Here is a 14,784-nt window from a genome sequence, read left to right as displayed (position 1 = left end):
ATGAAACTATTGGAATTGATAAAGTTTTTATTTTTTGAAATTTAACCAAATGGAATTGATAATGTTTTGTCCTTAAAATTGAAATTTCTACTAGAGATGATAATGTTTTCAATCAATTATTATTGGGTTGTTAGTGTTCATACCCTCCACATCAGGAACCAATTCAGCTGGAAAATCTTCTCTTAGAATCTGAATCTTGAATTCAATTTTGTCAGAGTTGCACTCTGAGAGTTCAAACACAAGTCCATCCCCCTCTTTTAGATTGTTATCATCCGCAAAATTTTTCCATCCAGTACTAAATTTGTATTTAGTTTTAGCTCCACCATAAATCAAGTTCCACTTCTTTCCACCATAAGAAAGGACTGCAGGGGCTCCATCAAAAGGAAGCTCTTTGCTCATTTTCTTGGGTAAGTACTGTCAAACATTCAAAAATAATTTACCAAAATAAAAGTCTAGAATCGAGAAAGACCTGAAGTGTCCATATACATATATATATATATATATATATATATATATATATATATATAGAGAGAGAGAGAGAGAGAGAGAGAGAGAGAGATACACACACACACACACATACATATATATATGAAACTGAACATTAAGCTTGAAACCAAGAACATTTAATCTGGAATGCACCACCCCAAAACTAAAATTCTCCCCCCACCCACCAGGTATTTTGTAACACTCTGGAAAATGTTAGGTTTAACTAGAGCCTGAACATAAGGATAAATTTAATATAAAAATTTCCCCTAAGTCTGTAAACCATCTAATCATTTTATGGGGTTTAGGAGTCAAGGCCTAATAGAAGAGTGCCAAGCAAAAGGAGCAAGCAAAGGCTAAAAGTAAATGTTGTCCAAAACTTGGAGCTACTGCCTCAAGGCTCCAAGACAACCACCACGGATCATGGTCAATACCACGTTCAGTGGAAGGCTTTATGGAGTTTCCTTGGCCAAGAGAAAGGAGCCCCAAGTGTCCTAGACACTGCCCCAACCCTCATGAGTGGACCACGGGTCGTGGTAATCTCCACGACTTGTGAGTTGGGGAATGAGACTCCATTATTTTTTTCGTAGGAAATGGGGAATTTAGGGGAGCTATTGCCCAAAGAACCATTGGCACCATAACGGGCCGTGGTGAACTTGACAAGGGAAATGGGGGATCGTGAACTTAACTTAGTTTTTGTAGGAATTGGAAAGCTTGAAGAGGCTATTGCCTCAATCCTCACAACAAGCACCACGAGTCGAGATGCTCTATGTGATTCGTGAACCTGGACGAGTTCTTTTAATGAAGGTTAATTTAGTCTTTTACTTTTAAGTCCAATTGATATGGGGTGTTTTGGGTAGTTTAAGGGTAAAATATAAATAGGGCTTTAAGTCTTTTTCATACATTTACAAGACTCAAACTCAAAAACCAAAAATATTCTCCCAAACCCAATCTTCTCAAATATTTCTCTCTACAAATTTCCTCCATTGAAAAACACCAAAAGCTTCATTTATGTTGTTTATCCTATATTATAATGAAATTGAAATTGATGAGGGGTTTTATTTCTAAATTTCCCTTGAACCCATGTGTTTTCCCCATGCCCCCAACTTTATAAAAATTATGATGGGTTTCTTTATGAATTATAAATATGTGGGATAATATGCATGCGGATTTAGTAATGAATCTTATTTATATGCTTATAGTAGTAATTCTAAGTGTTATTTCAAGATATGATCTATGACCCTTGAAGGGTGAATTGTAAGTGTTGAATCTTTAATTATGACCTTGAAGGCAATGCATCAAGGTAATCCTATGGCCAAGATTATGACATATGAATGGTTTGATCAACTTTAAAGGTGGACGTTCTTACATTTTTGTGTATATGTATGAAGTTATAATACACTTGAATGGTGAAAATCCAATGACTAATGTGTGAGATATGGTATCGTTGAAAGGCTAGTTTCCTTACTATTAGACATGACTATGGATTAATTGTCTTTGATGATTATATGATGATTTTAAGGTGAAAGGTAGTTCTCACTATGTTGAATCATGAGCTATTTATGAGTTCGGTTGAATGAAGGGTAATGTACTCCTTCACATACGAAATTACAATTCACATTAACTATGTATAAGTTAGAGAATAATGCTTAGCATCGAGCATATATGACAAATGTGGTAGAGACCTTCCCGCTAGTTTAGGCTGGGTCTTCTACATATGATATAATGAGATGGGAACTCTCCCGCTAGTGGAATTGGCCGAGTTTCTATTAGTAATTTTCCTATACCATAACTATGTACCCGCATAAGTCTTAGCTAGTGAATCCACATTATAGATATATATGTTTAGTTCTACCTTAGGGAAGTAGAACACCTTCTATCAGTGTGGGGTTGTATGTCACCGGATTCCATGTAGCTCTCATTGTCTATGTCGGTTAAGGCAATTGTACTTCAGTAATAAGATAATGCATATGACTTGAACCAATAATTTCTTGATAAGTCTACTTAGTAGGAGTGGGGGTATGTGACTTCACTTTTTTTAGGGCACAAGTATTCTTTGAAAGAGAATATCGGTGGGTCCATGATGCTATGGTAAGACATTAATGTATGATATACATTGATTGGGTTGTTGTTAAGATATGACTCTTCTTATGTATATGTGATGAACATGGTTATTCACTTATCTATAAGTCTACTTCGTAGGAGTAGGGGCATGTGACTTCACTTTTTTCAGTGAACAAGTATTCTTTGAAAGATAATATGGGTGGGTTCATGATGCTGTGGTACGACATAAAGGTATGATATACGTTGATTGGGTTGTTGTTAGGATATGACTCTCCTTATGTATATGTGATGAACATGGTTATTCACTGATGTATGATTGTTGATTATGATGGGATCTAATCTTGATATGTGTAAGTAATTTGATTCTAAATTGATACTAAGTATAGTTGGTATTATGGGATGCCAACTATGCATTGCACAAGTTTGCTTTTAGGGTTTCTAAGGTGACGGTCCTACTATGTTATGAAAAATCGTATGAGAATGCTATTATGACTTGTCTTATGTCTTTATGTGCATAAATGATTTTTAACATAATAAATTCCTTATTTTCATTAAAAATTTTTTTATCATAATTAAGTATTTTTATGCATGTTTCCATAGTGGTTTTTTGCAACCCATTCTCTTCTAAATCTCCTATGAGTGTAGGTTCGAGCCATTGAGGTGCTGTTAGTCCAATCTTGAAGAAAACTTGGGTTGCTACCTCCATGTTTTGGTGAGTCCTCAATTCTAAGAACTAAATGTTATTGTTTCTAGTAAGTTAATTTTCCTTGTTAAGGACTATATTGTATTTCCTTATGAAAATACTTACTATTAATTTAAGGGGTGAGTCCTAACTTTCGTACTCTTATATTTAGATAGTGTAATGTTACAAGTCTAGCTTCCTATTTTTCATAGATGAAGGAAGTTTTACTTCTATGATAAAAAAATTTATGTTTGCACTTATTCTTATGTCTTGTGTAATGGTGGTTAACGGCTTGTATGAGACTCCTTTGTAGTCAAGTACGTTGTGTAACTACACGGGGTAGCCTGGGTCATGATAGATTCAATAACATGGAAATGAGATTTGTACAATTTAAAAAAGAAAAAAGAATACCATTTTAGAAATTAAAAATATCTCTTATTCATAAAAATGAAATTCTTACAAATAAAGATTATAAAAGGATAGGAAATCATTTCTCCATCCTGTAACGACCCTCAAAATGAAATAGGGTTATTTATAGCCTCACAAGGGATTAATGAGTTAATAAGATGTTAATAATAAATATTAGCATTAGAAGTCATTTTGTAGAATTTTGAAGACAAAACGTTCAAGGACGAACCAAGATGTCGGGAAACTACTCTTGAGCGTGTGCTAGTGTGTCCTTGTATGTTGTATGTGTTTTTATGTGTTGTTTGGAGTCCAAAATAAGTGAAGATGACCGTAACACCTAGATAACCATATTTAGGGTCAAAACAGTCTGGTTACGACTCCCCTAAGAACCGCCTTAGGGTCCTTGAGGAGGACCTAACCTTGGGCCAACAAGCTGCCTAAGGCGGTAACAAATTGTGCATAGATGCGGACATGGTTAACCAAGGGTCAAATTATTGCTCACGTCTCAGACTCTATTTTGAAAAATCTTGAGGTAACAACTCCGCGACACGGACTTGTTCCACGATGATAATTTTGAAAATTTGAGTCAAGTTTGACTTGTCTAAAAAGGTCCAATTAGTGTAGAGGTATTATGGGGATGTATTATATGTGTATTTTAAGTCATTGTACACCCATTACCCTAATAAAAAACCCAAACCCTCAATTAGAATCCAAAAATTATAAACTCTCCATTCTCTCAAATTCTCTCTAATTAGATCCTCTTGAATGATCTTCAAGTTCAAAGGAACAAGGTCAAATACTGCAAGTTTTCAAGCCTAATTTCATGAGATTTCTTGAATTAAGGTATGATGATTTCATACTTGATTCTTTGTCCATTCAATGAGCCAATTTCAAAGGCTTTCAAAAGATGTTTTAAAACATAGAAATTCCTATTTTGAATTCTTCCCATGGGTTCTTGAATGAAAAGGTTTAAATCAATTTTTTGTGAAGTAATTGATGTTAATTTAATGTTTTAAGATCAAAAAATCCATGAACCCATGTATTCCTTGGATTCCTAATTTTTGCTCTAAAGTGGGTGAATTGATCATGGCTTGATCTTAGTGAATTCATGTGTAGATTATATTGGGATATTGAATTATGTAAAAATCATGATAGAATTGATTGTAACCTGCCTTATAATGATGATATTCATATTTTATGTTGTTGGATCATTGATATGGATTGGTTGTTGGCATAGTATTGTGTATATGGCTATTGGTAAGAGCCTTTGTAAAGTAAATTGGTTGAAAAGGCTAAAGAATAGTAATGATGATGATTGTGAGGGGGTGAGTTGACCTAATTCCTATTTTTCGTATTGAATTTATATATGTATTGATTGGTATGGTCCATTTATGGTGGTAGTGTCTATGTGTTGTAATTGTTATGAAAATGGCATTTTCAGTATTACTATGTGATGTAATGTGATCAATAGAAGATGTTATGGCTTATATGAATATGTAAAGTTAAGGATGATATGACATTTGTGTGATCTTGCATACTTCGAAGTTCTTAAGTAAAGTACTCTTGTAATGGATATATTATCTTGTATGGGAGTTAATGTTGTGATTCTTCTCTAATTGATGATATATGATTATGAAGCACTAAGAAATTTCCTTATAGAATAATGTTGTATCTTGTGTGGTAGACTTAGTTGTCCCTACATGGTACTTGAATGTTATTGAATACGTGATATAATTATGTTATGTCTTGATTAGTAGACTCAGGTCCCTCTACTTGATATATGAAAGTTATATAAATGTGAACTATTGACGTAATAGGCTTAGGCACCTTTGTAATTGTTGTGTATGAATGAATGATGAATGAAAGTCTAGGATCGGTAGACCTAAGATGGTGCCATTCTAAGGATGACTGATATAGGACCTTGAATAACAAAAGAAGGTCAAGATCATAGAACCTTAAATATAGAAAAGAAGATTAATAGAAACCTTAAAGTAAAAGACCGTAATGATATCCTTCGTGAGTGGAATGATGACTTAGGGATAGGTTGGCTGGAATTACATAAATCAGTCTCTAAGGAAGTCATAAGAGCTATCCTAATATCCCTTGGTAGGCAACCCTAGTGGACCCATCCTTGGAAAGAAAAAGTGTTAAGAGTTGCTACGTCATAGCAATAGTACTACTCTAATACACTTAGTGAATGATTACTCTATGAGAATAAAGGCAAAGCACCGAATGAATATGCTTTTGGTAAAAGATCTACTTAAGATGATACTAGATTTCAAAGAAATCCTTGATATTCCTTAACCATGTGCCAACATGGGATGTGTCTTAGTTCTACCCTTGGCAAGAAGAACACCCTCTTTAGAGTAGGGTAACTTCAGATTCTGTATCTAGCTACTATCGATGTCAGTTTTTGCCTATTATCTTCATGTTAAATGTACACTGTAGTTATTGGATAGGTTCCAGAACGTGTAGGTAGAGGAATGGGACGCTATAAACACATGACATGTGTAGGCTTTGAAGATGCTAGAATGGGTTCCCTAGGTCTTTTCCAAGATTATTATGTTAAGTCCTCTAATTGTTTTATTGTCTCTTAAATGGCTTAAGGTCTTACCTAGAGTAGTTTTGAGGATTCCTTAGGTAGACTCAACGAGGGTATATGAGCGGTTTCTTCATGTCTTACATAGGTGAGTCTTAGAGTAACCTTAGGTGGGAAGTTTAAATGGTGAAAAGGGAATAGTCTTACTTTGGGAAGTATGGAGAATCACTTAGGTGGATGTGAAGGGGTAGTATTGGTGGTCTCTTCATATTCTATTTAGGTGGGTCTTAGGATAACTCTTGATAGGAGGTTTAAATGCTTATGTATATGATTATGGTTGTCTCATATGAGTTACTTGAAGGCGTTTCTTATACTTTTTATATGAGCTTTCTATCAAAAGAGCATGAAAAATATGTTTTAAAGTAAATTCCCGTGTTTAGCATGATTTTCTTGCATGTTAACCATACTTAGAGCATTCAATGTGCTAATTTCATAGGTTGTTCTATTTCTACAAGTGTAGGTGGCAAGTGAAGAGTCTCATAGAAGCAAAGGTTGAGACTTACATTCTCTCAAGAATACTTGGTATTTCCTTTCAAAAAGACTTTGTAATAGACTATAGTTACCTTTCAAATTGATGTAAAGGTTGTGACCCCATCATATTTTATATGTCTAAGATATCAATGTCAAGACTTAGTTCTTTCTTATGATTCTATAAATATTTGAACTATTGTTGTGAAAAGCTTTAATTTCGCACTACTTTTCAAATGATGCGATGAACGACGTCTAAGGACTTGTATAAGACCTCTGAAAGGTCGAGTATGCAGTATGGTGACTTAAAGGTTCTCTTACTTCTAGGGTATACTCTCGAGTCGTTACACATCCAATACCCATAGTCCCACTAAATTCATGTCCACCCCAAAAAAAAACCAACAATAGTTTATGAACCATCCTAAAAAATATGATTTTGTATCATTACAAAACCTCTAGTTAAGGATTACAATCCCCACTACAAAGAATAGTTTGTTAATAAATACTAACAAGAAGAGAGAGTTTTATATAGAAATATGAGGGAGGAAATGAGATTTACCAAATTGTAGATGGGTTTGACACTGCTCTTAGTAAGAACCATACCAACATAGGGTTTATCAGAAATTGGCAAAACTTCATCATTGTTGATTTCTATACTTCCAATCCTTTCAGTCATGATGAATTCACCTTGTTGGTTCGAAACTTGTTCAGAAGAGGATCCACCCTAAAAAAAAGAATAAAGAGCAGAAAAGTTTTATAATCAACATTGGGGGTTTGAGAGAAAGAGAAGTAGAAACATATTATGATAATCTGGTGAATTAAGTTAAAAAAAAATTAGTCCTATTTACTAGTTTATATAATATGATACTTCGTTTCAAAAAAGGTGGCGCATTCGAGATTATTTTGACTTAAAGAATTACAACATCAAATTACGTAACAATTTTTCAAGGTTGTTTTTGAATTTTAACACAAATAATGTGGGATCGTTATGTATGATTTTGAAGGTTTTAGCATAGATAATGTGGGGGTTTATATATACTGTTGAAGTTTCTAAGCTATGTGAATGAATTGTATATCTATAATGCAATTATAATTTAATATCTTCTAAAACATTTAAAGAAGTATTAAAAAGTTGTCGGGAAAAGAAAACTATCATACATTGTAATTATAAAAAAATTATGATCTAAAAATATGTTTTTTTCATCAATCTCCCATTGATATGTAATGTAGCGTCTTCTAAACCCAAGAATGACATATTATTTTAACTCAATAATTTTGACATTTTTTCAGTTATTTTCCATTTACATATGATGTATTAGCAAATGTTTATTAATTACATTTTCTAACCAGTACTTCTTCAAATCAACCTATGTTACTATTTTTTTTGCATTTGCTTTATCTTAACTACCACTAATTGTGTTTCACTCTGTTTAGAAAAAAATTGGAATTATTTTCATTTCTGTTTGGAAAATACACAAACCTATAAATACTACTTTTTTGTTCTTAATTCTGACTCATATAGTACCATAGTCATTCCAATAACCAATCTACATTTTTATCTATTCTTCACTTGTCTCATAATTTTTTATTTTTTTTGCTATGATGTAATATTATCTACCTTATTTTTGCTTTTAAGTAATTTATTGATGTATTATATTTTCATGACAAGAATTTTTTTAATTGTTCTTTCTTTATTACTCCACTCTAGAGAAATTGGAGTTTAGTGGACGAACAAGGACAAAATCGTAACTTAAGTTAAATCAAACTTTTAATCATTCCAGAAACTGAAAAATTTCTCTATAATTTCTAGAAGCAATCAGTCCATGTCCACTTTGCACCTCTACCTCTTTTGAATGTAATTTTTATGGGATTCTTTAATAACAATATGTCTACTAGATGTTTTATATGCATGTTAGCAGTTGTTCCTGTTTTCGACATGCATTATGCCTTTTTGATGTATTTTGTGGGGATTAACAACTAATTTGAGGTAGATAATGCACCTAATATATTTAATAATATGTTTGTTAGAGATGGAATCGAAATTTTTGTATTCTATTGATTTTGAATGAAACAATTAGAGTGTGCATTTTTCAGGTTCATAATTAGCCAAGATATGTTTATGAGCTTTTTAAATACTCAAGTAAAGACGTTATACACATGTAAAGAAGTATAATCTTTCAAATATTGTTGTACACCTAATATGAATCCCAATATCTATTTTTCATTGTCAATTGGTTTTAACATTGTTTAAAAAGTGTAGTATGTAAATAGAAGTGGTAGCATAGTCCTCATGACCATCCACTAACAAATTGCACATGGCTAGTCCATTAGGTGCAAAACTCACTTTTCTTAGTGCAATAGTTGGGAGAACTACAGTTGTTGGGCTATTGCCTATGTTCCATCCAAAGGCCCATGGCCTAATCCTACTTGAAAAAGATTGGAATTATTCTCTTTATTTGGTTTCTAATTCTATTAGGAAAATGATTGGGATTGTAATCCTACGTGTAGTTGGTTTTGTCTTGATAAAGAAAGAACAACTCTATAAATAGATGATGGTCTTGAGAGAATAATTAATTTGTCATTGGTATTGTCTTTGAAACACATTAGAACATAAGAAAGGTTTTTAGAGAGCTTTCAATAAGAGAAAAGAGGGAAAGAAAAGGGTTATTTTGCTGTAGTCTTTTTCTCCGACTAGCAACGTTCAGATCATGTTTTCCAATTAACTAATTGTTGGATTGAGCTGAAATTCGTACTGAGTGTTTCTAACATCTTGGTGGTTTATTTGAACGGTGGAGATCTGATTGAAAGGTCACAAAGATCCTATTTTAGGTCCCGAACAGAAGCTATGTTTGGGTGGTGTTTCATTCGATTTATATTTTGTTGGTGTAACTATTATTTGTTCTCCTTTGGCACTTGTTGTGTAGACATAAGAAGAATATTTGTAACCCTATTATTGGTATAGTGAAGCAATTCAGATCTTGTTGATCTCGTGGTGGTTACCCTCAATTTGAAGGTTTTTTCCACGTTAAACTTGGTGTTCTTATTTTTAGATTTTTTGTTTCATTTTTTCGTCACAACAACAGGTATCAGATATAAGGTTATCTATATGGAGGGGAATATGATCAAGATGGTATGTCTAAATGGAAGAAACTACAACATATGGAAAAGCAAGACGAAAGATATATTGTTCGTGAAGAAGATGCATCTTCTGGTTATTCTGCTCATAAAACCGAGAATGTGACTGATGAAAATTGGAAATTTGAGCACATAAAAGTATTTGCATATATAATACAATGCGTTGAAGATAATGTTCGCAAACATATTGTGAATAAGACACATGCTAGAATATTGTGGGAAAAGTTGGAGACGCTTTATGCTTCAAAAACTTGCAATAGCAAGTTGTTCTTGTTAAAGCAATTGATGACCATTAAATTCAAGGAGGCCAGTCCTATTCTTGATCATATAAATGATTTTCAGGGTATTCTTAATCAGCTATCAGGAATGGGTGTGAATTTTGATGATAAAATACAAGGACTTTGTCTTCTTAATACTCTACCGGATTCCTGGGAAACTCTTCATATTTCTTAAACAAATTATGCCACTGGTGGAAAGGTGACTATGGAATATGCATAGAGTGGTGAGTTGAATGAAAAGGTTAGAAGAAAATCTAAAGACACATCTTCACATTCAGATGTTCTATATACAGAAGATCGAGGGAGACATAAGACAAGAGCTCTGAGGAGTAGAATAAATGCAGAAGCAAGTCAAAACTCAAGATTCCAAATATTATATGTTATCATTTTGGAAAGAAAGGACATATGAAATGATTTTGTAAACAATTGAAGCAAGATCTTAAATAAGGAAAGAATGAAGAAAACAATGAAAATAATGTTGTTGTTGTTGTCCAAGATGACCTTTTCTTCGCTTGTGATAAAGACATCATCAATTTCGTATCTCAAGATACAAGTTAGATAGTAGATTCTGGAGCCACATCAGATGTCACACCAAGAAAAGACTTCTTTTCATCTTATACTTCTGTTAACTCTAAGGTGTTAAAGATGGATAATGCTGGTGAGGTTAAGGTGTTTGGTGTTGGCACTTCTTTTTGAAAACCAATACCGGTTCAATGTTGGTCCTGCCGAATGTCAAGCATGCTCAAGACATTCCCTTAAGTTTGATATCTATAGGACAACCAGATGATGATGGCTATCATAATGACTTGCGCAATGGCTAATGGAAAAGCTTACCAAAGGCTCACTGTTTTTAGCTCAAGGAAGAAAACATTCAAATTTATACGTAAGACAAGGATCGATTCTTGGTGACTGTATTAATTTGGTTGAGAGCGAGACTTTATCAGAATTGTGGCAGAAGAGGCTTAGTGATATGAGCGAGAGAGGGATCACATGTTTGGCTAAGAAGAATTTATTTGCTGGTATGAAACAAACAAAGGTGAAAAGATGTGTTCATTGCTTAGCAGGGAAACATAAAAGGGTTACTTTGCACAATCATCCTCCTTCAAGAAAGTCTGAGCTATTGGAGCTAGTACACTCAGATTTTTGTGGTCCTTTCAAAGTGAAATCAAAAGGTGGTGCACTTTACTTTGCTACTTTCATTGATGATCATATTCGCAAGATTTGGGTATATCTTTTAAAATCCAAAGATCAAATGCTTGATGTGCTTAAACAGTTTCAAGCCTTATCTGAGAGACAAATGGGAAAGACATTAAAATGTATTCGCACTGATAATGGTGGTGAGTATATTGATCCCTTTGATTACTACTGCAAATCGCAAGGAATTTTTCATCAGAAGACTCCTCCAAAGACTCCTCAATTAAATGGTTTGGCATAAAGGATGAACTAAACATTAGTTGAGAGAGTTAGATGTGTGCATTTAGAGGCTAAACTTCCAAATTCTTTTTGGGCTGAAGCACTTAACGTTGTTGCTTATGTTATCAATTTGTCTCCTATTGTTGCTTTAGATGGTGATGTTCCAAACAGAGTTTAGTTTGATAAGGATGTTTCTTATGATCAGTTGAAAGTGTTTGGGTGTAAAGCTTGTGTGCATGTTCCAAAAGATGAGAGGTCAAAATTTGATGTTAAAACTAAGCAGTGCATCTTCATTGGTTATGGTCAAGATGAGTTTGGATATCTCTTTTATGATCCAATTTATAAGAAACTCGTTAGAAGTCATGATGTTGTGTTCTTTGAAGATCAAACTATTAAAGATATTGACAAGACTGAGAAACTAGATTCTTATACTGATGAGAGCTTAGTTGATGTTGATCCAATTCCTATATTGATATCTTTTGCACATGAGGGAACCCAAGGTAATGATCAAGATAATGATGAGAGTGTAGACAATATAACTGTTCCTACTGATGATGTTATGGTTGATAATCAACAAACTCATGTTGGGATGACCGCTTCGGATGCTCCAGAAACCTCTTGTTGAAGATCTACTAGAGAAAAGTGAAGCTCAACACGTTATTCTCCTAATGAGTATATCCTCTTGACTGACATGGGAGAACCTAAAGGTTATGATGAAGTCATGCTAGATACTCATACAGATAGGTGGGTAGAAGCCATTGAAGACGTGATGAAGTCACTTCACTTGAATTGCACATATAATCTAGTGGAGTTACCTAAAGTTAAGAAAGCTTTAACAAATAAATGAATATTTAGATTAAATCAAGATCAACATACATTTTCACCTAGATACAAGGCTAGGATAGGCGTCAAAGGTTTTTGTCAAAGAAAGGGGATTGACTTTGATGAAATTTTCTCTAGCCTTAGCCGCAAGTCTAGATTTAGAGGTTGAACATATGGATGTCAAGACTGCCTTTCTTCATGGTGATTTAGAAGAGGAGATCTACATGGAGCAACCTGAAGGTTTTGAAGTTAATGGGAAAGAAAACCATGTTTGCAAATTGAGAAAGAGTTTGTATGGCTTGAAACAGGCTCCAAGGCAGTGGTACTTAAAGTTTGAATCTGTCAATGAAAATCAGGGATATAAGAAAACTTGTTCAAATCATTGTGTATTCTTTAAGAAGTTCTCTGATGATGATTTTATTATCTTACTACTTTATGTGGATGATATGCTGTTTCTTGGAAAAAATAGATCTAGAATTGCAGTCCTTAAGAAAGAATTAAGCAATTCGTTTGTGATGAAGGACTTGAGGCCAGCAAAGAAGATCTTAGTCATACAAATCTTCGATATAGACACAACAAGAAGTTATCTCTATCCCAAAAGGAGTATATTAAGAAAGTACTCAAGAGGTTCAACATGACAAAGGTAAAAGTTGTAAGTACACCTCTTGCTAAACACTTTAAGTTGAGTACGACTCAAAGTCCATTGAATAATGAAGAGAAAAATGAGATGTCGAGTATTCCATATTCTTCCGCGGTTGGTAGTTTGATGTATGCCATGATTTGCACTAGACCAGATATTGCACATGTTCTTGGTACCGTTAGCATATTTCTTTCCAATCCTGGAAAAGAACATTGGGGTGCAGTGAAATGGATACTACATTATTTGAAGGGTACGTTAGATATGGAATTGTGCTTTGGTAGTGGCAAGTCTGAACTAGTATGCTACACGGACTCTGATTTGAGAGGAAATCTTGACAATTTAAATTCCACTTATGTCTATTTGATCACTTTTGGAGGGGGAGCTATTTCTTGGCAGTTAATGACAATCCTTCAGATATGCTTATGAAAGTGGTGATCATAGATAAGCATGAGTTTTGTAGAAGTGCGACATGCATAAAGCCTACCAAGAGATCTTCCACTTGAAGTCCTAAGAAAGACTTTTCCTCTTTCTCAGTTTTCAACTAATTTGACTTTTTCACGCATGTGTATTGTTGTGTTATTTATATAAAAGTAAGTGATGTATCTACCTTTTTTTTAAGAAAATCCAAAAATACATGAAATTGCTTACTTTCGTTCAAAAAGTTTATGGGAATGTGGTTCCTTAAATTTCTTTTAAGAAATTCTCTACTTGAGAAGTTTCATTCAAGCTATCATAGTTAGCGCTTGGTTTGTACATGATTTGGTGATACTATAATAAGGACTCTAAAATGACTTGACAACCTACTCATGAGATATGAGTATTCGGAATCTTTTCGTTGGGAAAGTTTTCTAAATTGCCTCTTTCCCATCTTAGTGTGTAATCTTGATCTTAAATTTATCTAATTCTCATGTTTTTAGATTCTAATTTAGGATTATCAATAGTTCTTGAAGTTTGCTAATTTAGGAGAATGAGAACATATATATATATATATACATATATATATATATATACATATATATATATATATACATATATATATATATATATATATATATATATATATATATACATATATATATATATACATATATATATATATATATATATATATATATATATATATATATATATATATATGTTTACTCTCTATTTCTTACTTCAGTAATATTATTAAGTAGTTGTGTGTTCTCTTATTTTTAATGTATATTTCTCGTTGTTGCTTCCCTCCTTTATCTCTTATTCTTTTGCTGACAAATATTTTTAGCAGTTCTGCTTTAGAAACATCTCTTTTGAGCCGAGGGTCTATAGGAAATCATCTCTATAGCAACTCATAATATTACAAATTATCAAAATTGCACTTTCTAACTGATGGAAAAATAATTTTCACAGAAAAACTGAATCAATAAGAAATAAATAACGCACGTATCATTACAAATCGCCACATATATGTGATTAAATAAATTGGTCAATGAAAAAGGTGAAGAGAGAGTGCATGAACCTACATCAATTCAATAAGGGGAGAGGAAACAGAAGAGAGATGGATTTGGAAAATCAAAAAAAGAAGACCTAGTGAGAGTGTAGGAAAAGAAACGAGGAGAGTACATAGATTACCTGGTAAGGACGAGAGAGACGAGTTCGCTCCATGGACGATGAGGAAGATAGGTTTGCCCTAATTTGTCTGGGTGAATTTGGAGGATGAGGAAAAGAATTTGCCCTAATCTGTGTGGGTGAATTTGTTGGTAGAGAGATTTTACCGGGAAATAAACTTTAGGAAGAATATATATTAAGTAAA

The 14,784-nt window shown here is 33.4% G+C and overlaps 1 protein-coding gene across 1 annotated transcript in view; it reads right to left on the bottom strand.

Annotated features, from left to right (window-relative positions):
• LOC101254609 (B3 domain-containing protein Os04g0386900-like) overlaps nucleotides 1-14,756 on the bottom strand; it is a 14,789-nt gene extending 33 nt beyond the window's left edge. Inside the window, exons 1-3 of the mRNA XM_019214794.3 lie at nucleotides 14,604-14,756; nucleotides 7,264-7,428; nucleotides 1-414 (exon numbers count right to left, since the gene is read on the bottom strand). The exon at nucleotides 1-414 is cut by the window's left edge and continues 33 nt beyond it. Of these exons, the coding sequence (XP_019070339.1) occupies nucleotides 109-414; nucleotides 7,264-7,428; nucleotides 14,604-14,636 (504 nt within the window). The 5' untranslated portion in view covers nucleotides 14,637-14,756 and the 3' untranslated portion in view covers nucleotides 1-108. The remainder of the gene's footprint in view (nucleotides 415-7,263; nucleotides 7,429-14,603) is intronic.
• Nucleotides 14,757-14,784: the final 28 nt, after the last annotated feature.

This window comes from Solanum lycopersicum, chromosome 7 (genome assembly GCF_036512215.1).
Source record: "Solanum lycopersicum chromosome 7, SLM_r2.1".
Lineage (NCBI taxonomy): Eukaryota > Viridiplantae > Streptophyta > Magnoliopsida > Solanales > Solanaceae > Solanum > Solanum lycopersicum.
Note: the sequence above shows the minus strand (reverse complement) of the source record. Positions and strands in the feature narration are given on the sequence as shown.